Source organism: Setaria viridis, chromosome 6, assembly GCF_005286985.2.
Source record: "Setaria viridis chromosome 6, Setaria_viridis_v4.0, whole genome shotgun sequence".
NCBI lineage: Eukaryota > Viridiplantae > Streptophyta > Magnoliopsida > Poales > Poaceae > Setaria > Setaria viridis.
In genome coordinates this window covers 17,995,062-18,019,463 of record NC_048268.2, presented here as the reverse complement: position 1 = coordinate 18,019,463, position 24,402 = coordinate 17,995,062, and the positions used below count along the sequence as shown (strand labels likewise).

Here is a 24,402-nt window from a genome sequence, read left to right as displayed (position 1 = left end):
GGATGGTTATTCATTTGCGAGTGAAAACAATGGTTGTGTGATCTCTAAGAATAATATGTTTATGGCTTTTGCACCCATTGTGAATGGATTATTTGTTTTAAATCTTAATGGTTCACCTGTCTGTAATGTAAGTGCTAAAAGGCCTCGGCCTAATGATTTGAGTCCTACCTACTCGTGGCATTGTCGTTTGGGTCATATAAGTGAAAAGCGCATGAAGAAGCTCCATTCTGATGGACTTCTAACTTCGTTTGATTTTGAATCATACGAGACATGTGAGGCTTGCTTGCTAGGCAAGATGACCAAGACGCCTTTCACAGGATTTCCTGAGAGAGCAGTAGACTTGTTGGAACTCGTACATAGTGATGTATGCGGATCAATGAGCACGACGGCTAGAGGAGGATTCCAATACTTCATAACTTTCACTGATGATTTTAGTAGATATGGCTATGTCTACTTGATGAGGCACAAGTCTGAAACCTTTGAAAAGTTCAAGGAATTTCAGAATGAAGTTGAAAATCAGCGTGGCAAGAAAATTAAGGCCTTACGATCTGATCGTGGAGGCGAGTATTTGAGCCACGAGTTTAGCAATCATCTAAAGAGTTGCGGAATTGTTCCACAACTTACGCCGCCTGGAACACCTCAGAGAAACGGTGTGTCCGAGCGACGTAATCGAACTTTGTTAGACATGGTTCGATCAATGATGAGCCAGTCGGACCTACCGTTGTCATTTTGGGGATACGCTCTAGAAACAGCAGCTTTCACACTTAATAGGGTACCATCTAAATCCGTAGTTAAGACACCATATGAGATATGGACTGGAAAGGTTCCTAGTTTGTCTTTTCTAAAGATTTGGGGATGTGAAGTGTTTGTCAAGCGACTTCAGTCGGACAAGATCACACCCAAGTCGGATAAGTGCATTTTCGTGGGCTATCCAAAGGAAACTTTGGGATATTATTTCTACAACCAATCAGAAGGCAAAGTGTTTGTCGCTCGGAATGGGGTTTTCCTAGAGAAAGAGTTTCTCAAAGGAGAAAAGAGTGGAAAGACAGTGCATCTTGAAGAAGTTCAAGATGAGCCGATCGGGCAAGAATCAATGAGTGATGCTAACGTAGCAGAACAAGTTGAGATACCCATGGCAAGAGAAGCACCGCCACAACCACGAAGGTCAGCAAGGCTCCGCGAAATGCGGGAAATATTATTGTTGGACAATGATGAGCCTGCGACATATGCAGAAGCAATGATGGACCCAGACTCCGAAAAATGGCAGAATGCCATGCAATCCGAAATAGAGTCCATGGGAGACAATCAAGTTTGGAACTTGGTTGACCCGCCTGATGGTGTTAAAGCCATAGAGTGCAAGAGGATCTATAAGAAGAAAAAGGACATGGATGGAAATGTTCACATCTATAAAGCACGACTTGTCGCAAAAGGTTTTCGACAAGTTCAAGGAGTTGACTACGATGAGACCTTCTCGCCCGTAGTGATGCTTAAGTCCATTCGGATTATTCTAGCTATAGCTGCATATTTCGATTATGAGATATGGCAGATGGATGTCAAGACAGCTTTCCTGAATGGAAACCTAACTGAGGACGTGTATATGATACAGCCCGAGGGTTTTGTCGATCCGAAAAATGCTAGAAAGGTATGCAAGCTTCAGAGATCCATTTATGGATTGAAGCAAGCATCTAGGAGTTGGAACATTCGTTTTGATGAAGTGGTCAAAGGGTTTGACTTCACCAAGAACGAAGAAGAGTCTTGTGTTTACAAGAAGGTTAGTGGGAGCTCTGTAGTATTTCTAATCTTATATGTGGATGACATATTACTAATTGGAAATAACATTCCTATGCTTGAGTCCGTAAAGACTTCACTGAAAAATAGTTTTTCGATGAAGGACTTAGGGGAAGCGGCATATATTCTGGGCATTAAGATCTATAGAGATAGATCGAGAAGGCTTATAGGTTTAAGCCAAGATACTTACATTGACAAAGTGTTGAAGCGGTTCAGCATGGAAGAGGCAAAGAAAGGGTTCTTGCCTATGTCACATGGCATACATCTCAGCAAGACTCAGTGTCCTTCGACTGCTGATGAGCGGGATCGCATGAGTAGAGTGCCATATGCCTCGACTATTGGATCTATCATGTATGCAATGATAAGTACTCGCCCAGATGTTTCATATGCGCTAAGTATGACAAGCAGACACCAATCTGATCCAGGTGAGAGTCACTGGACAACGGTGAAAAATATTCTTAAGTACTTGAGAAGGACTAAAGATATGTTCCTCGTCTATGAAGGTGAGGAGGAGCTCGTTGTAACAGGTTACACGGATGCTAGTTTCCAAACTGACAGAGATGATTCAAAGTCACAATCAGGATTTGTGTTCACGCTAAATGGTGGTGCTGTTAGTTGGAAGAGTTCCAAGCAGGAGACGGTGGCCGATTCTACGACAGAAGCCGAGTACATCGCGGCTTCGGAATCCGCGAAGGAAGGTGTTTGGATAAGGAATTTCCTCATTGAGCTTGGTGTGTTCTCGAATGCGTCCAGCCCATTGAATCTCTACTGTGATAACAATGGGGCAATTGCGCAAGCAAAGGAGCCAAGGAACCACCAGAAGAACAAACACGTAATGCGGCGATTTCATCTCATTCGAGACTTCGTTAACCGGGGTGAGATCAAGATATGCAAAATACACACGGATCTGAACATTTCTGATCCGTTGACAAAACCACTCCCGCAGGCTAAGCATGATGCGCATGTAAGAGCTATGGGTATTAGGTACCTTCTAGATTGACTCTAGTGCAAATGGGAGACTATTGGAGGTATGCCCTAGAGGCAATCATAGAGATGATGATATTCCATTTGTATCCATGATTTGTATGTTGTGTTCATTGAATATCCATTAAAGGCTACTTGAATTGATTTGCAATTACGTGAATTGTATGTGAAACTCTTTACTTGTATGGTTATTCTAAAGTTGTCCCTAGTCGGAGTTCATGTGAGGACACACATGAATATTAGACTAGCACAAGTATTAGTTGATGACTATGTTTCACAAGTCATGGACATGGAGATGTTGAACTAATAATGTGGACACATGTGGAGACATGTGCTAGGACTGACCCAACACGAGAAGTAGTTCTCTCTTTAAACAACATATACGCTTTGTCCTTAGACCTGAGATTGTCGCATGTATTCTAGATGTGGATCGACCTACTTAGGGGCTATCAAACGCTACGCCGTAACAGGGTAGTTATAAAGGTAGCTTTCGAGTTTGTCAAGAAGCATGCTATGAGACATGGTCAATCAAGATAGGATTTGCCCCTCTCTGATTGAGAGTGATATCTCTGGGCCCCTCGAGTGATCGGATCCGAAAATGCATGGCCATGCTACGTACGGTTAAGAGTTAACCTACAAAGGGATTTCGAATCACAGGATCGAGAAAGAGCGGTCGGCTTGAAGCTAGACCAAATATCGTGAGGCAAAGGGAATAGCATGTATATTATGTTGTGATGGTTCGTCTGATATGATCTTCGTGTGCGTATAGGAGTTGGCACGTCTTGCTAGAGGCCGCTACCGACTATTAGGCCGAGTAGGAGTACTCGGGCCATGTCTATACGTATTCGAACCCATAGGGTCACACACTTAAGGGGCTGGAAGCCCAATTCGGATCTGATCCGAGTTGGATTAGGTTTAGAAGTACTAATGGGCCTCGGATCCAGAGGCCCGTCAGGAACCTCTATAAATAGAGGGGTGGGGGCGCCCTAGGGTTTACACCTTTTTGGCGAAACACACCTGCCGCGCCTCCCACGCCCTCGCCTATTGCAACTCGCGGATCTAGCAGTCCGGCTTGCGACGCTTCCTCCCTGCACGTGTGGATACCTTGAAGGTGTTGTGCCTGCAGCACTTTTACGAGCCGCCGACGAGCCGCCGACGAGCCACGATGAGCCAACGACGAGCCGCGGTACCGGAGGCGATCTTGCTGCACGTGGACGAGCTGCTGAGGAGCTGCTGGACGTGATCGACTAAGTACGACTACGTTGATCGACTACGTACGACTACGTGATCGTCTTCACTGCATCGACGCATATCTACATCTTCCGCACCAGTAGTGCGTCGAGTGGTAATCCCGTGATCCTTATACGGCAGTTCTTTTTGGTTATACGCGGTAGAATTTTTGAATTGCGCTAGTGTAGCCTACCCCGTATCCCGACAAGTACGTCTCTCCCTATAATAGCTAGTCGGGTTCTAGTAGCGTCTCCTAAGCGAGCGCGGTTAGTGTACATGCAGAAAACACAACCACATGAACCTTTTGTGCCAGCACCCACGAAAGCGTCCCCAAGCATTACCGTTCACTATAGGAACGGCACCCATGTGTTCAAGGCTGCATGGACAGCACAACAACCGTGGAAATAGTTCCCCTTTGAATGGAACCATATAACCCTTCGCATACTCGTGATGCGGAATCAGCGCACGTATAATAGACGTGGGCGAACAACCGTGATGATAGGCTCGTTGGAATCGAACCATACCACCCTTCGTATGAATTAGCATACGAACCTGCGCACGTATGATAAACGTGGGCAAAACAACCGCGATGATAGGGTCCTTTGAATAGAACTCCCTATCAACCCTCGCATACTCGTGATGCGGAACTTGGCACACGTATGATACACGTGGCGAAGTGCTGGGGGTTAGCAAGATAACCAATAAATAGTAGCCACCTGAAACAACCCAAAATCCCCTAGGGCCTCTCGTGCTAAAGTCATCCTTAACGACCATACGAGATTTTTCAACATTTTTCTTGCAATTTTTATTTAAAAGAAAGTGTTTAGGACCTATTGTGTTCTCTGTCTTGCTAAACCAGCTCTAGTACCAGCTGTGGCGGAACCACCTCGGATTAACTCAACTAAAGCACAGTTAAGTCGCTTTAGATGCGATACTCATGCCTTAATCGTGCTAACTCGAGATGCCGTCGGATTTCATCCGATTTAACCACTTTGACAGGACTGAGTTTAGCAAAACCCACACGAAGGTGAGTGGTTCCAGAGAATACAATAGGTCCAACAGTAGATTACAAGTTGTTACACACTTGGTTAAAATCAGAGTTTTACTGGTTCCGAAGAAAACGACAGAAGGTAAACACAAGCGGAAAACTAGCGCCGGGGTCGGATGTCCTTGATGAGGCCGATCAGGACATCAGTGATCCCTTTCCTCACCGTCCGAGGAGGGATCCCACTCGACCGTCCAACCCGGAGGGAGTTGGGGCGGCCAAGTGCCAACCGGAGCAGACTCAGGAGCTGCGACTTCATCTGAAAAGAAAGCCACAAACAAGGCTGAGCTACTAAGCTCAACAAGACTTAACCGACCGGGAGTAAAACTACTCCACCACTTCTAGACATGCAAGGCTCTTTGGCTGAGGGGTTTGTTTGCCAAAAGCACTAAGTAGATCCTTATTTTCAAAGTTTTAGCTCAGATTCTAAGTTCATTAACCGGTCTAAGTCGGCAACTTATTCTAAGCAACATAGATCAAACCAAAAGGGTATATAAACATCATCAAGACCATGTCATCATCAGATTCCTTTATTACTCAGTGTAGCATAGCGATCAAGCAGTCTCAAACTGTGAGAGGCAGATGAATCAATTCGAGTTCTTTAACCATGCATGGTGATGAGGACACCACGAGTACATCTACACCAGCAGCACCTCAGGCGCCTCCAGTTGCTCCTCCACCTCAGGCGCCTACAGTTGCTCATCCAGTTGGGCCAATCACTCGAGCCCGTGCGAGAGAATTAAACTTCATCATGCTGTTAAGGAACGAAGGCCCATCGGAATAAGAAGATGGCCCAACAGGGCAGCCCAGGTGGGGCGCCTAGGGTTGGGCGCCGTGACCCCTTCGGACTCCAGGGGCTGCGCCCCCTTTATTTAGTCCGAGTCCTTTTTGTTTACGACTTGAGTTTTGTTTTACATATAGCTTTAGCTACTCTTGAACACGCGCAAATACGCGCTGTCCTTGTGATTCAGAACTCCACCTTCGAGTGATATTTAGATTGCTCGCCTCTCTTTCTTGTTCGTTCTTCGATTGCGGACAGGAATCGATCTTCGTGATCAGGCTGATCTCGCACCAGCGAGGTTGGTAACCATCGGGAGTTGGTTCAGCGATTGCATTGGCGCTTCGGGTTCGCTCGTCGTAGTTGGATCGTGAGGGTCTACTTCCACCAAGTCGAATTTATCTCCACTCACCGAAAGATCGGGCACTCCGACTCTATCAAGTGGTATCAGCTTTCCAGGTTGATCGGTGAGTTTTACCGAGTGTTTTTCCCTTCCTACAGTCCACAAAAACCAAAACAAATTTTTTCAGGTTAGATCCTTTGTCCCAGCAACCGTTTAGCCTCGCACATTCTTTCAATAAGTGTCTTTGTTGAATTTGTGTGCCTACTCGTTCAATTGTTGCTGGTTACTTGTGTTTAATCTTTTGTTTCTCGTTTTTCATCTAACCCTAGTTTTCGCCGCCGCCGCCGTTCCGCTACTTGCCAACCCTACCAGCCGCGCCCACCGCACCTCCCCCCGCGACAACCGCGCCGCGCCATCCCACTACTCCGATCGCCCCTCCCCTGTCAAAAAAAAAAGATCGAAAGCAATCAAAAAAAAAAGGAAAGTGCAAAAAAAAAAAAAGGAAAGAAGCAAAAACAAAAAAAAGACGAAGAAGAATCCAACAGGGAGAAGGAAGGTGATTCGGATTTGTTTCGGTGGAACCTCCCTTTGCGCGCGCCGTGACTCCTCCTGGGTCACGACTCTCTGGTGTTAATTCCCCCCTCCCCCACGCATTCCGTGCCAGCCTTTCACATCCGTATCTCTCTTTCTTGGTCCTTTATTATTCTGAGGTCCGCCTTACTCTAGAGAGAGAGAGAGAGAGAGAGTGCCGCCATTTGATATTTGAGATCCTCTGTGTTCATATTATCAGTTTTGGGGCACCCTCTGTGAAAAAAAAAAACAGAAATAAAAAAAAAAAGAGGTGCGCCCTCTCCACCTTGCCTCTGTTCTTTCGATTTTTCCTTGTTACCAGCAACTCTTGTTACGTGTTTGGCACTATCTTTCAACTTTGCATTATTGTTTGATTGTGCTAATCCTTCATTTGAGTGCAGCCTTCCCAGAACTCCACATAGTTCTACGACGAGCATATTTTGTTTCTCCAGGCAATCGCTCCTCCAATCTTTCGTGAGTTCCACCGGTTGGTTGCAGTTCGCCCCTGTGTGCGTGGTAAGAACGGATAAGAATTTGATAACAGCACTAGTGTGAGCGCCTTGTGAGCTGTTACACCCCTATTTTGTCGTCGCTTGTGTTCTTGTCTTTGCGCTAACCATGGCAGATGATGTCGACGCGGGGGCTAACCAGCTGCAGGGCATACGGGCGCAAGTTGAAGGGCTTGTCACCGACATTCAGACGATTCATGAACGGCTGGACTCGACGATCTCCTCGACGACCGAGCGGTGTGATCAGCTCGACCTTGCACAGACGGCCGCTAAGGCCACACTCGACTCAGTTGTGGCAAGACTCGATGCATTGCACACTACAGTCGCAGAGTTGCAGCAGGGTTATGGTGGTGACTCGGACCAGGACGATGGCGACCGCCGAGGCCGTGCCCGCCGCGTGCCACGCCGTTCCGGTGGTAATGATTCCTTTTCCAAGATTAAATTTAAAATCCCACCTTTTAATGGCAAATATGATCCTGCTGCATATCTTGATTGGGAATTAGAAGTTGAACAGAAATTTTCATGCCATGATATTCTTGCTAATTCTCAAGTTAAAGCTGCTATTAGTGAATTTACTGATTTTGCTTTAATTTGGTGGCGTGAATATAAACACAAACATCCCAATACCATTCCAACCACTTGGGAGCAATTAAAAACTGCTATGCGCCACAGATTTGTGCCTTCTTATTATGCTCGCGATTTGCTTAATAAAATGCAACGTTTTCAGCAAGGTTCCAAATCTGTTGAGGAATATTTCCAGGAATTACAAATAGGCATGATTCGTTGTGGGTTATTGGAGGAAACTGATGCTGCTATGGCACGTTTTCGTGGTGGTTTGAACCGCGAAATTCAGGATATACTTGATTATAAGGACTACACAGATATGACAACATTATTTGAATATGCTTGCAAAGCTGAACGTGAAGTGCAGGGACGCCGCTCGAAGACATATTCTAACTCTTTTGCAGGAAGAAGCTCGACATCCAACTCCGCACCCGCTCTCCCTGCGCCACCCACGCCCACCACTACACCGCGCGAGCGAACGGCCAAACCTGCAAGCGCTGCCCCTTCCACAGGCGCCGCCCCTCCCACAGGCCGTACACGGGATATTCAGTGTCATCGTTGCAAAGGATTTGGCCATGTGATTCGGGACTGTCCGAACAAGCGCACTTTGCTTCTTCGTGATGATGGTGAGTACTCTTCCGCTAGTGATTCTGAAGATACTCGACATGCGATGCTTGCCACTGACCATGCAGCTATGGAGGTACATGTCAACCCGGGTGACGCCGATAGGTATGAAAGTCTTGTTGTGCAGCGTGTTCTTAGTACACAGGTCGCACCGTCCGAGAAGAATCAGCGACACACTCTTTTCCATACCAAGGGCGTTGTGCAGGAGCGGTCGATTCGCATCATCATCGACAGCGGCAGCTGCAACAATTTGGCGAGTACCACGCTGGTTGAAAAGTTGTCTTTACCCACTCGTAAGCATCCACATCCATATCACATTCAATGGCTTAATGATGGTGGGAAAATTAGAATTACTCGATCAGTCCGTGTTCCTTTCTCCATGGGTGCTTATTCTGATTTTGTCGATTGTGATGTTATTCCCATGGAAGCATGCTCTCTGTTACTTGGGCGACCTTGGCAATATGATACTGATAGCTTGCATCATGGTCGTTCAAATCACTATTCTTTCATGTTTAAGGGTCAGCAAATAATTATACATCCAATGACACCTGAACAAATTCTTAAAGATGATCTTGCTAGAGCTGCGAAAACTGCTAAACAACTTGAACCATCGACATCTCTTAATTCTGAAATCAAGTTGAATGCTCCTGTTTTGCTTGCCACACGTGCTGATTTTGATGAGTTACGCGATGCTCCTTTGCCATGCTATGTCCTTATATGCTCTAGTGTGCTCGTTTCACTTGATGATGCACCATCTTTGGATATTCCCCCTGCGGTTGCTAACATTTTGCAGGAGTACGCTGATGTCTTTCCAAAAGATTTGCCACCGGGACTTCCACCACTTCGTGGCATTGAGCACCAGATCGACCTCATTCCCGGCGCACAGCTTCCGAACCGCGCACCGTACCGTACAAATCCGGATGAGACGAAGGAAATCCAGCGCCAGGTACAGGCGTTGCTTGACAAGGGTTATATTCGTGAGTCTCTTAGCCCTTGCTCCGTTCCTGTGTTACTTGTTCCAAAGAAAGATGGCTCATGGCGTATGTGTGTAGACTGTCGTGCTATTAATAACATTACCATTCGCTACCGATACCCTATACCACGCCTTGATGATATGCTAGATGAGCTTAGTGGTGCCATTATTTTCACTAAGATTGATTTGCGTAGTGGCTACCATCAGATTCGCATGAAATTAGGTGATGAATGGAAAACGGCTTTTAAAACGAAATTTGGGTTATATGAATGGTTGGTTATGCCGTTTGGTTTGACAAATGCTCCCAGCACATTTATGCGTTTGATGAATGAAGTTCTGAGGCCCTTCATCGGATTGTTTGTAGTTGTCTATTTTGATGATATCCTCATTTACAGCAAGTCTATGGAAGAGCATTTAGAACATTTGCGTGCTGTTTTTGATGCATTGCGTGCGGCCCATTTATTTGCTAACCTCGAAAAATGCATGTTTTGCACACAACGTGTCTCGTTTCTTGGCTATGTTGTTACTCCACAGGGCATTGAGGTGGATAGCAGCAAGATTGATGCCATTCGGGAGTGGCCTACACCGACGACGGTCACACAAATTCGAAGCTTTCTTGGCCTTGCAGGTTTCTACCGCCGGTTTGTTCGTGATTTTAGCTCCATTGCAGCGCCTCTACATGAGCTTACAAAGAAGGATGTTCCCTTTGCTTGGAGTGATTCGCAAGAGGTTGCGTTCAGCACCTTGAAAGATAAGTTAACCAATGCTCCTCTCTTGCAGTTGCCTGATTTTACTAAAGTGTTTGAGCTTGAATGCGATGCTAGCGGTATTGGGCTAGGTGCTGTTTTGTTACAAGAAGGAAAACCGGTTGCTTACTTTAGTGAGAAATTAAGTGGTGCTAGCTTGAATTATTCTACTTATGATAAGGAGCTTTATGCTTTAGTGCGCACTTTGCATACTTGGCAGCACTACCTTTGGCATCGCGAGTTTATAATTCATTCTGATCATGAGGCTTTAAAACATATTCGTACCCAAACAAACCTGAACCGTCGTCATGCTAAATGGGTAGAATTCATTGAGTCTTTCCCTTACATTATTAAACACAAGAGCGGGAAGGAAAATGTCATTGCTGATGCTTTGTCTCGTCGCTATACCATGCTGTCACAGTTAGATTTTAAAATCTTTGGCTTGCAAACTGTGAAGGATCAATATGTGGATGATGCTGATTTTAAAGATGCTTTCGCCCACTGTATTCATGGCAAACCATGGGGCAAATTTCACATCCAGGACGGGTTCCTGTTTCGCGCTCACAAGCTGTGTGTTCCAGCTAGCTCGGTTCGTCGTTTGTTGTTACAGGAAGCGCATGGAGGCGGTCTCATGGGGCACTTTGGCGTCTACAAGACGCATGAAGTGCTGGCTGCCCACTTCTTTTGGCCCCGGATGCGCGCTGATGTTGAGCGCCTTGTTGCCCGCTGCACTACTTGCCAGAAAGCTAAGTCACGATTAAACAACCATGGTTTGTACATGCCTTTGCCTGTTCCTACTTTCCCTTGGCTTGATATTTCTATGGACTTTGTTTTGGGATTGCCTAGAACTAAGAAGGGGAGGGACAGTATTTTTGTGGTTGTTGATCATTTCTCCAAAATGGCTCATTTTATACCTTGTCATAAGACTGATGATGCTAGCAATGTTGCTGAATTGTTCTTTCGCGAGATTATTCGTTTGCATGGTATTCCAAATACAATAGTCTCTGATCGTGATGCTAAGTTTCTCAGTCATTTTTGGAGATCACTATGGAATAAAATGGGAACTAAATTGTTGTTTAGCACCACTTGTCACCCTCAGACTGATGGACAAACTGAGGTGGTTAATCGAACCTTGTCCACTATGCTTAGGGCTGTTTTAGATAAACACTTGAAACGTTGGGAAGATTGCTTGCCTCATGTTGAGTTTGCTTATAATCATGCAACGCATTCTTCTACAAAGATGTGTCCTTTTCAAGTTGTTTATGGTTATATTCCTCGGGCGCCTATTGATTTGTTTGCACTTGATGCCGAGGACACCCCACACATAGATGCCGCTGCACATGTTGATCAAATGATTAGCTTGCATGAGCAAACTCAACAAAACATTGCTGCTGCTAATGCTAAATATCAGGTTGCGGGTAGTAAAGGGAGAAAACATGTTACTTTTGCACCGGGTGATCTGGTTTGGTTGCATTTGAGGAAGGATCGTTTTCCTACCTTACGTCGTTCTAAATTGATGCCACGTGCTGCTGGTCCTTTTAAAGTGCTAACCAAGATTAATGATAATGCTTATATCCTTGACCTGCCTGCGGAGTTTGGTGTTTCCACGAGTTTTAATGTTGCAGATTTGAAACCATATGTGGGCGAAGATGAGGAGTTGCCGTCGAGGACGACTTCAGTTCAAGAAGGGGAGGATGATGAGGACACCACGAGTACATCTACACCAGCAGCACCTCAGGCGCCTCCAGTTGCTCCTCCACCTCAGGCGCCTACAGTTGCTCATCCAGTTGGGCCAATCACTCGAGCCCGTGCGAGAGAATTAAACTTCATCATGCTGTTAAGGAACGAAGGCCCATCGGAATAAGAAGATGGCCCAACAGGGCAGCCCAGGTGGGGCGCCTAGGGTTGGGCGCCGTGACCCCTTCGGACTCCAGGGGCTGCGCCCCCTTTATTTAGTCCGAGTCCTTTTTGTTTACGACTTGAGTTTTGTTTTACATATAGCTTTAGCTACTCTTGAACACGCGCAAATACGCGCTGTCCTTGTGATTCAGAACTCCACCTTCGAGTGATATTTAGATTGCTCGCCTCTCTTTCTTGTTCGTTCTTCGATTGCGGACAGGAATCGATCTTCGTGATCAGGCTGATCTCGCACCAGCGAGGTTGGTAACCATCGGGAGTTGGTTCAGCGATTGCATTGGCGCTTCGGGTTCGCTCGTCGTAGTCGGATCGTGAGGGTCTACTTCCACCAAGTCGAATTTATCTCCACTCACCGAAAGATCGGGCACTCCGACTCTATCACATGGTGAACCTAACCTCACGTCATCCGCGCACCACCGAGGGTCGCTTCCTGTGTCGGCCTTCCCCATCAATTTCCTCACCCATGTCGGGCCCATTTCCTTTGGTGCAAGGTTCCACAGACCCAGCCTCTGCCGTTCTGTGACCACACTTGCCACCACGTGCGGCCGCAGGGGAACTCCGTTCCAAGGACAATGGGGTGGCCGCTCACGTCTAGGTTCAATCCGGTACTAGGCTTCCCCATCCCATACTGAGTATGAGGTTAGTACTTTCAAACACTTGATCACGAACACCACCACTGTCGGGCCTTAACAGATTCCATAGACAGACGGGGTGATCAGCCGACCACCAAAAGACTTAACCACAACCCTGCCCCGTCCAACGTCCTTATAGTTGTAACAGAAGGAGAAACAACCAACTCCTATAACTCGTGAGTGACAGGAAATCACTCAACTTTTATTGATTCCCTATTTAAGCATAGCAACTACTCGGTCCAACAAACTAGTGTTCAGATCAAAGGAACTACATCATGCATCTACGGTTGCAAACTACTCCTATACGTAAATGCACAAACATGATGAAGAAAGCATGTGCGAGTTTAGGAAATTGGGGTTTATGCTCCGGGGCTTGCCTTCAAGCGAGAAGGAAGGGAACTGGTCTTCTGCTGGGGCGGCTTCGGCTTCTGGGAGCGGTAGCTCGGCTACAGCTCCGTCTTCGGGCGCCGGGTACAGCTCGTAGACGCCGTCAACGAGATGCAACTCTACACGAATGCAAAAGCAGGAGTTAGCACTGAGACGGTTAAATCAACAACGCTTGCAGTTAAAGCTCGGACGCTGGTAGCAAAGCTACAGAATAGGTGGGGAAGTGTACTTGGGTTGGTGGAGAGCAAGATAAAAGGGTCAGATGGGAAGAAACTTATGATCTGACCCTTAGACTAGAGGAATAGCTATGCTGGGGGTCCTTAGACTTAGCGCAGAGAAGTCCCTGATTTTCACACATATACCCTCGGGTCAAGGAAAAGGATACATCCGAGTCCTCGGGCGAGGCAGAAAAAGGGGTCGGACGAACAAACAGGGTTGGGCGAGACGGATAAAGGGGTCGGACGAACAGACAGGGTCGGGCGAGACGGAAAAGGGGTCGGACGAACAGACAGGGTTGGGCGAGACGGAAAAGGGGTCGGGCGAACAGACAGGGTCGGGCGAGATGGAAAAGGGTCGGGCGGACTAGTAGGGTCGGGCGAGGCGGAAAAGGGGTCGGGCAGACTGACAGGGTCGGGCGAGGCGGAAAAGGGGTCAGGAACTTACCTTTGGTTTATAGGTGAAGCTTGGGGTTGGGAAGGAGCAGACTTGGGCGGAAGGATTGAAGCACTAAGACTTGGGCAGCGGCGATGTCCAGCGGTGCTCCAGCGGCGGCGGTGCTTCTTGTGGACAACAAGCAAGCTCTAGCACAGCGCGGAGGAGCAAGCGGCTGGGTGGATTGGGAAGGGCGGGTGTTGAGCGGAGAGGAGAGTTCCTCAGGAACTTAGGTGGCAACGCTCGAGCACAAAACAGAGGAATGGCGGTAAGGCAACGATTGCGAAGGAACTCCGGTGGGACTCTGGCATCCCCTTTTATAGCGCCACGGAAGGGAGAGAGTTGGAGCAGCGCAAAGACCGGGAAGAAAAGAGATGGAGTGCGCTGCCATGGCGGTGATTGAGCAACGATGGGCGGCGGAACAGGACTTCGGGGATGACACCTTCGGCCATTGGACACTGGAGACAGGGCGGCACAAGCGCGGTTTTGCCGGTGGTTGCGATTTGGAGGAGGCGGCCGTCGTCGTGTGGCGGATCTGATGGGTGTTACAGGGGGAACGCCGCTGTGAGCGAGGTTGCACAGGTGAGAAGACAGGCGGGCTGCTACTGCACGGGCGAGCGTGAAACAGCGGCATTGCTGGGGCACAGTTCTGGCAAGGCGGAAAAGGAGCTGTCGTGACCAGGGTCGGGGTTCACGAAGGAGGAATCGTCACGTAGCGCATTTGGGGCGGTGCGACTGTGGAGGGCGGCAGAAAAGCCGGGAGGCATCGGGCCTTGCAGCCGGGGGTCCAGCGAGGTGATGATGGGCGCGAGCTGCAAGGCGCTGCAGAAAGGATTGCAGAGAGGCTTCCGCTGCGATTGGGGAAGGGGGGCGTGGGAATCCATCCGGTCGCGGCCGGCGACGGGGCGGAGTGGCGGGGGTCGGAGGAGTTGAGCCATGCGGCGGAGAAACTCTGGAGCGGGCATGCTACTCGAGTGCGTCTGCCTTGGGAGATCCGGGGAAAAGATTGCGGGTCCACCGGTCAGTCTCGGTTTGTCCTCTGCTCAAGATTGAAAGGAGACACTGTGTTGCGACTTTGAAGGATCCGGCGGGGTGGGTTGGGGGTCTTCAGGGGTCAGAGCTGGGAACTGGCGGAGAGGGGTCGGGTTCTCAAGTGTCAGGACCGGAACTGGAGGGTGAGCACTTAAACTTGGGGAAGCTGAGATAGGGGGATCAGGAACTCGGATAAGATTAACTCGAAAGATTTGGGGTCGGTCGTCACAGTGAGCTTGTTCCTCCAAATTTTTGAATTAAACTCAATAAAAGTCCTGAATAGAAATTGGAGTCCTAAGATCGAAGAACAATTCCTTCAAAATCACCTTGGTCTAATTCGACTCATAAGCTAACCAAAATTTGTGTCAAGACAGCCAAATTCCTGAAATTCCACCAAATCGGCTGAAATGTTCTAAGTCAGGGATATCTAGTTTTCTGCAAACTTTGGCTCGAGTTATCTCCAAATCCATTCAAAATCTGGAGAAACAACTTTAGTAAAGTTTGAACTTAGACCATAGGACTACAAGTTTGGTAAAGGGGTATTCGAACGCTTAGTTTGAAAATTTTGAGTAAAAGGCCCCAAAAGGCGACCACGTTCCTGCCCTGCCTTGCCTCGACGCCAGAGCGTGCCCGCACATTCGCCAGCGCTCTGACCGCCATGTGGTCACCGTCCACCAGCAAGCTCGCCGTCGCCCAACCGGCCGTCGCGACAAGACCCCTCATGCGCCCGGCTGCCCGGTAGGCGAGCGCGCTTATCCCACCCCTGGCGTTACGCATATCTTCGCCCCGTCCCGAGCAAGCTCCACCCACCGGAGGAAGCCACGCTGCTGCCTCGAACCAGCCAAGCTCTGACCGCCTATCGCCACCCGGACAGCTACCACACACACGACTCACTCCGCCAACCCCCGCCTGCAGCAAAGCCGCGCTTGCACGAATTGCTTTCCCCAAGGCCAATGACCGGGAGATCCTATCCCACAGTCTCCGCACCCCAACCAATGGTGTCGCCGCCAATGGAGCTCCAGCCCGTAGCCCACTGAGTCCTCTGATCCTATCCGCCCGTGCTTGAAGCTCTGCCCCGCTCCCCCACACTTCCCTGTCCCTGTATAGGACTTGTGGCGCCACCTACGCTGCCCTATATAAGTGCATGATTGCGTGTCAGGTGACTTAAGTGCATTTTAGTTAGGTTAATTTGGGTGGTCTTGCCACACTAACTTAGCAACTGTTGGCTCACAGGTCCTAGGATCGAAACCTGGCTCTGATACCAGTTGTGGCAGAACCACCCAAATTAACCTGACCAAATTAAAAATTCATCAAAATTTTTGGCGAGGTCTTCCAACGCTTTGCACTAGAGCTTGATCATTGAGAGCTTCTTCTCTAGGGCTGATGCGATGTAGCGGTGGAAACTTCCGGTGCCATCCACCACGCAGATAGAAGAGCTGAAGACGAATGTCGCCCCCTCCTTGAATGCGACGACGGGATTGATGACGACTTGTGCCATCAAGTTCGCCAGCGGATTCTCGGTGAGAGCCCCTACCAGTTACACCAGCTAATGGTGTTTAGACCCAGCAACCTACCGAGGGGGGTGCCCGAGGTAGTGTTTTGGTTGGTGGCACTCATCAAGATCAGGAACTCGAAGGTAAATGCAGACACACAATTTAGACAGGTTCAGGGTACTGAATTGCTTTGGAGAGGGTCCCTGCGTCACCTTATATAGTCGGGGGCAGGGTTACAGGTCAGTTGATTTACAAGAATACTAGTCGGATACGATTAGAGGAGTTCTACTCTTATTACAGTGAGTACTTTACTAATCCTCGACTAGTTCTTATCTTTCCATGTAGACTACGCCACCCTGCACCATGGTCTCCATATCAGATGCGTCTCGGTGTTCAACCCCATATTTGGGACTGTCCAAACCTTCGGGTGGGTCCATAGATGTATGTATGACATCGTCACCCCCGTCCCCATGGCACCTCCCCACCGTCCCCGTCCCTGTTGCCAACCGCCGCCACCCCGGCCCCTCCGGATCTGTTACCAGCTCGTTGCCACGCCTCTTCCCTCCCCATCGTTGACCAGCGCTGCCTTGTCCCGGTCCTGGCCCATCCCCATCGTTGATCGCTACCACTTCTTCCCCATCGCCGTCCCGTACTGCCCCGACCCCTCAGTGCCACACCATTGCCCTGTCACCGCCGCTGCCCCGGCCCCTTCGGATCCATCGCCACCCTGTCGCCACGCCTCTGCCCTCCCCCAGCATGCTTTGTCTCTCCCTCCCCTGCCGCCGCGCTTCCCCAGTAGGCTCCGCTAGATCCAGCACCCCTTCCCACCACCAAGCCACCCCTTCCCCAGTTAGTTTTTCTTTTTTTTCATAATTTTTATTTTGATGCATTAAAGTATTTTTTTAATAATATCATGAATTTCTGCTAATATTAAGTCATATGGCAACAATAAAGTTTTCGTCAAAATTATTATGGTGGTCTATTAAGGTTGAATAAAAGATTGTTAATCTTATCCTACGGGATATAGTGGGTCACTAATCTTTCTAGCTAGTGGTGTGTGTATATGACAATGTATCATTAGTATGTAACTGTATATCACCGATGGGGAAAATTATATGGTTGCCATATGTTCTAATTAGGGGGCAACCATATCGTGATTTTTAATAATATTGTGAAGTTCTGCAAATATTAAATCATATGGCAACCATATGACAGAGAGTGCAAATAATATGATTTTACGGCATAATTATTATTGCTATCTTATTACAATTTTGTTTGGATAGTTTGGGCAACAATTTGATTGGAATGAAAAATGTTATGGTGATATGATTAGTTATCAAAATGTACATGAGATCTAAACCAACAATTGTAAATTTCTTCAGTTATTTATAGCCTATCTTTTATTCTTAGAAGTATGGACGATCTTTAGTTTGAACAATTTAATTTTTTACTTTGTAGGATTTCTTTTATTCTTAGAAGTTTGGGCTAACTATGGCAAGTGGACGTTCTTTTTTCCATGGTGGTGGCGGCTGTGGAAGTGGCAGGGGACACTACATTTTAGAGGAGCTATTGTTGGCTTATCCTCCTGGACCTCACTTCCCTAATCGCATCATTAACTTGCTAGAAGGTGATCGAAGCGACATAGTAATATTGTTTCCTTCTTGTAATTGGTTTTTTTATACACATAAATAATTCCTAAATTTTACTTACATACAATGTAGCTTATCAACCCTATTAAATGGCTCAATGATATCGAAGATATGGGTGGTACTTCTCCATTAGTGTAATCCGAGGTTATTGGTGAACCTCATTTTAAAAGAGGACATATCTCTTTTCAAGTACCTGTTCGAGAAAGACAATTCACCTCGATGTCACCAGGACAGGCCATCCCGATGGTTTCGATTGTCGCATAGGGTCAAGTAGCACCAAATAGGGTAACTTTGTTAGGACTGTCGTGGAGGCCTACCTACAACAGCTTAAGGATCATAGGTACTTTGAGCCAGACTTCTCATATTTTCAAATAAAGCAGCTCGAGGAGGGAGAAAGCAATGTGATTGTAACTACTGAGAGGCTGTGTCGACTGAATCAACATGACATGGTATGGAACATTCTTTTATCATTCTAATCATTCTTTTATATATCTTTAGTTATGTTACATCTTTTAACATTCACCACGTTATTCTCATCTACCATTGCATCAATGAGCTTTCATGCGATTGTGGCTCAAGTCTTAGATGTGGTACTACCATTGCATCAATGAGCTTTCATGCGATTCTGGCTCAAGTCTTGGATGTGTTGAATTTGAGTTACATGGGTGGAAACCCGATACGCACCAGAGATTTTAAGCTCCAGGCTCATCTCACTCTCTACAGGCTACATTAGTTTACCTCTCCTTGTTCGAGATTTATGGTAGTGTATGTGACCATCCATGTGAAGCAAAAGAGAGTTTACTCATCCATACTGTATCTTATATTGATGAAGTTCTAGGCTTTAGAATTGGACACCTTAACTATGTTCCATATCTAAGGAAGCAAAGCGGAGTAGTATGAAGTGTCATTAATAATAAGAATGGTCAGAGTGTGTCATTTGTACCTGTTAGAGTGTGGCATTCTACGGACTGTGGGTCTATGCCTATGTTTGCATTGGTGTCATTTGTAATAAGAACGGTCATGTTTATCGATGTTCTAAGACACATTGTTGAATTTGTAATTGGTACATTGATGTTGCTTAAGATATCTTCTTGTAACAAGTTGGAAATAGGTAGTGGGGAAGGGGGAAAGTCTGTTGCCCAGATTGTTAATAGACCAGATGATAGCGCAAGCAATAGGCCTTCTTTGTCTCACAACAGTTGTGTAAAGCATCCACAATTGAAAAAAAACTTTTGTGAAGAAGGGGGAAAGTTTGTTGTTCTATTTTTGAGCTGACTGGATGAAAGTGCAAGAAATAGGCCTTCCTGGTCTCAAAACAGTTCTGCTAAGTTCGACAAAGGGAAAAGTCTGTTATTTAGTTTTTGAACAGACCGGATGAAATTGTTACCAATAATAATGCTACTTAATTAAACCCATCTTACTAGCAAAAGAAAACTGCATCGCAAAAGGATCTAGATCCAAGATGACAACAGATTATTACCACTACAACTACTACCACTAATTCTTCTTCTACTACTACTACTAATTCTTCCTATTCTTCCCCCACTAATTCTTCTTCTTCTTCTACAACTACTACCAGTGTTACTACTACTACTTCTACTAGTACCACTAATTGAGGCATCGCTTCTTGGTTGATGGTGTGTCTGAGGCCTTGATGCAGCAGCCTGACGATGAGGCTGTCCCTCCATTGCCACTGCCCGTGGAAGATCGCAGACCTCCTTGGCCGCCGCCCACAAATGAGGCCGTCCCTCCATTGCCGTTGCCCACGGATGATGATGCCACTCCATGGTTGCCAGTCGAGGACCATGACAAAGGTCCATGGCTGTAATAACTCTACCTTAATTAGCTGTAGTTAAACTTAAGAAAGTCATTAGTCACTAAGTAGAGGAAGTCAAAGGTCCAATTTGCCCCTAACAAGCTCTTTTTGGAGTTAAATAGGAAACTTGAGTTTTTGTATACAAACTTGAATTTTTTCCCAAATAGGAGTTGTAAAACTTTTAATTTCAAACAACTTTTATAAATAATACTTTAGCTAATTTGGAGTGGGAGAAGGTCAAAAGTAAGAATCAAATCAGGAGTACATAAAATTCCTACAAATGACCAAAGTCGTGAAATTCATGTTTTTCCTCAACTTTGCAACCTGTTATCTCACAATTCTATATCTAAACTCAAGTCAGACACCTAATAGAAGTTGTAGTGCTACGAGTGTGTTACAACTTTGTTATACTGACCCAAGTCTAATTCACAACCAAACCTATTCAAAATCTTGGTCAAAGTCGCTCAAAATAGTCAAACCAGCACAAATGCTTTTCTGCGCTAAGTCTGGAAGGACACCCAGAGCGCGCATCTTGGCAAGCCCGTTCCTCCTTTGAACTGAACCTAAGAAAATTCCTTACTAGGAGTTGGAGTCCTAAGATCGAAGAACAATTCCTTTAATTGCATCTTGGCATGATTCAAATTGGAAGCCACTCAAAAACTTAGCCAAAGTTGGCCAAAATGCTGAAACGCAATATTTTTTTTTTGTCTAAGTCCCAGGAGGCTGGCATTCTGCCGAACTTTGCAACTCCATAGGTTCAAATCTAGTTCTAATTTAAGCAAACTCTTTTTGTAAAGTTTGGAGCTGGACATTAGGGCTACATGTTTTACTTTTGGAGTTTCACGAGTTCTTTTGAAAAATTTTGAACAAAAAGCCCCCAAACCCGGCCTTTTTCCCCTACCTCGCGACGCCCTCGGCCAGAACGCACCGCGATGCACATTCCCGCACGCTGCCCGCCGCCTGGCCGTTGCCCACTAGTGACTCGCCGGCGGCCAACCGGCAGCCACGAGTTGACCGCACGACGCCCCCAGCCACCCAGTCATCGCACAAGCATATCCTCCCTCTGCCACGCCATCTTCGTCGACCAACCGAGCGCTCCACTCCGCCCGCTGGAGGACGCCACGCTGCCGCCTCAGACCAGCCAAGCTCTACCAGCCTACCGACGCTCGGACAATGACCGCACGAGCGCCTCGCTCCGCCAACCCACGGCCACGGCAAAGCCGCGTTTGCACGCTCCGAATCCCCCAGGCCAATGACCGAGGGATCCTATCCCACGGCCTCCGCCTCTTCGGCCTATGGCGCCCCACCGCCAATGGAGCTCCGGCCCGCAGCCCCACCGCTCCCTCCAGTCTTATCCACCTGCTCCCCATCCCCGCCTCCACTCCCCCACTCAATCCCCACGACTATTTAAGCCGATGCGCTGCCACTCACCCTTCCTCCCCTCTCACCAAAGCCACACCACCCTCTGCTTCCAAGCGCCGCCGCTTGGGTCTCCCATGAAGCCCCCACCTCCGCACCGCCCTGCACCTCGCCGACGCGCCCAGCCGCTTTGCCGCCACCTCGCGGAGCTGCTGCACCCGCCCGTCGCCTCCGCCTGGCCCCAGCCCCGCCAGAACACGTCCAGAACGCTGATGTCGCGCCCGAGCCTGCCGCTGCATGCCATCCTTCACCGTTCCACCCCCTGGCCAAGCCTCCCCGACGCCCCAAGCTCGTTAAATAGAGCCCAGGTGAGCCTGTGAACCTTCCTAGCTGCTCCCCGCGCTGAAACCGCCGGCGCATCACCAGGATTTTCCATCCCGCCGCCGCTGTCATTGCCCGAGAGCACCCTTGCATTGATTGAGTTTTATCCAGGGGCCACAGTGCAAAAATTAGGGACCCTTGCATGATTAAACCGTAGACTTGAGGCTTAGATTGCAAGTTTGCCTCAGTTTATTATTTTAAATTGGTAGAAAATAGAATAAACTTTGTAAACGCACCATAAATCATAGAAAAATCAGAAAAATTCCAAATAAATTTTGTTGGACTCAGTGAGTTGTATAGTTTCATATAAAAATAATCTTGCCCATGTTATTGGAAACAATACCCTATAGTTTTATCTCTTGCTTAGTGTGGCGGAACCGCCCAAATTAACCTGACTAAAATGCATTGAAGTCTGACACGCGATTATGCACTTTAAGCAAGTCAACTTGGTCGACCGTCGGATTTCATCCAATTAACCACATAAACAGGATCGAGAAGCATCGCTCACGCGAAGGTGAGTAGCACAGAGGTTACAACATTCTGTCACGACAACATAGTTCAACATTTTATTACATCAGAGTTTTCGAAATTCAGACCGAAATGCGAGGTTCAAAAGTCAAATAAAACCAGCGGAAGCTAAACGTCGATACATGACATCACGACGGAGCCGATCATTGTTGTGATACGAGGTAGGCTACACTAGCGCAAATCAAAATTTTCTACCGCGTATAACCAGGAAGAACTGCCGTATAAGGATCACGGGATTACCACTCGACGCACTACTGGTGCGGAAGATGTAGATATGCGTCGGTGCAGTGAAGACGATCACGTAGTCGTACGTAGTCGATCACGTCCAGCAGCTCCTCAGCAGCTCGTCCACGTGCACAGCAAGATCACCTCCGGTACCGCGGCTCGTCGTCGGCTCGTCGTGGCTTGTCGGCGGCTCGTCGATGGCTCGTCCAAGTGCTGCAGGCGCAACACCTCCAAGGTATCCACACGTGCAGGGAGGAAGCGTCGCAAGCCGGATTGCTAGATCCGCGAGTTGCAACAGGCGAGGGCGTGGGAGGCACGGCAAGTGTGTTCAGCCAAAAAGGTGTCAACCCTAGGACGCCCCCACCCCTCTATTTATAGGGGTTCCTGACGGGCCTCTGGATCCGAGGCCCATTAGTACTCCTAAACCTAATCCAACTCGGATCAGATCCGAATTGGGCTTCCAGCCCCTTAAGTGTGTGACCCTATGGGTTCGGATACGTATAGACATGGCCCGAGTACTCCTACTCGGCCCAATAGTCGGTAGCGGCCTCTAGCAAGACGTGCCAACTACTATACGCACACGAAGATCATATTAGACGAACCATCACAACATAATATACATGCTATTCCCTTTGCCTCACGATATTTGGTCTAGCTTCAAGCCGACCGCTCTTTCTCGATCCTGTGATTCGAAATCCCTTTGTAGGTTAACTCTTAACCGTACGTAGCATGGCCATGCATTTTCGGATCCGATCACTCGAGGGGCCCAGAGATATCACTCTCAATCAGAGAGGGGCAAATCCCATCTTGATTGACCATGTCTCATAGCATGCTTCTTGACAAACCCGAAAGCTACCTTTATAACTACCCTATTACGGCGTAGCGTTTGATAGCCCCTAAGTAGGTCGATCCACATCTAGAATACATGCGACAATCTCAGGTCTAAGGACAAAGCGTATATGTTGTTTAAAGAGAGAACTACTTCTCGCGTTGGGTCAGTCCTAGCACATGTCTCCACATGTGTCCACATTATTAGTTCAACATCTCCATGTCCATGACTTGTGAAACATAGTCATCAACTAATACATGTGCTAGTCTAATATTCATGTGTGTCCTCACATGAACTCCGACTAGGGACAACTTTAGAATAACCATACAAGTAAAGAGTTTCACATACAATTCACATAATTGCAAATCAATTCAAGTAGCCTTCAATGGATATTCAGTGAACACAACATACAAATCATGGATACAAATGGAATATCATCATCTCTATGATTGCCTCTAGGGCATACCTCCAACAATCATGACATCAAAAATTCCTTCCTTCGCCGTCCGAGGAGGGATCCCACTCGACTGTCCATCCTGGAGGGAGCTGGGTAGGCCAAGTGGCACCAGCAGCCAAACTATTGACATTACCTGAAAAAGATTAGCCACAACAAGGTTGAGCAACTAGTACTCAGCAAGACTGACCCGTCGGGGAAAAACACAACCAAGACCTAGACATGCAAGGCTTTCTGGCTCTGGGGTTTTCTTTGCCAAAAGCATCTAAAGTCAGTCCTTACTTTCAACATTTTAGCTCATGTTCTATGTTCTTTATCCAGTCTAGATTAGCAACTTTTACTGGGACTTATTAAGCATTGCAACTACTCGACCTTAGCAACTAGTATTCAAATCAAGGTACTAAGTTCATGCATCTACGGTTCCAATCAACTCCTACCAACATAAATGCACAATCATAAGCATCAATAAGTGGCATAAAAGTAAAACAGGGAATTCATGCACCGGGGCTTGCCTTCAAGAAAAGTTAGTGGGTCCTCGGGGTCTTGCTCCGGTTTGGGCTCTCCTTCGAAGGGGTGAAGCTCCTCAGCGGGGTCTTCTTCCGGTGCCGGGTGGAGCTCGTACGTTCCGTCGGCGAGATTTAACTCTACACGGAAATGCAATGCAGGGGTTAAACATTTTAGATGGTTATTTCAACACACTCGCATGTTTTAACTCAGACACTTGTAGCAAAGCTACAGGAAAGGTGGGGGAGTCCAATTTTAGTTGGTGGAGGACAGGATAAAAGGGTCGGATTTGGAGAAACTGATGGTCTAACCCTCAGATTTAAGGAAAAACCGTACCAAGGTCCTCAGACTCAACACAGAGAAATCCCCGAAAAATTTCACCGATACCCTC

General features: G+C 47.4%; 1 protein-coding gene across 1 annotated transcript in view; it reads left to right on the top strand.

The window, feature by feature from the left end:
- Positions 1–5,678: 5,678 nt before the first annotated feature.
- The window catches only part of LOC140223192 (uncharacterized), a 34,881-nt gene continuing 16,157 nt past the window's right edge, over positions 5,679–24,402 (top strand). The window contains exon 1 of the mRNA XM_072294737.1: positions 5,679–11,020. Within this exon, the coding sequence (XP_072150838.1) occupies positions 7,357–11,020 (3,664 nt within the window). The 5' untranslated portion in view covers positions 5,679–7,356. The remainder of the gene's footprint in view (positions 11,021–24,402) is intronic.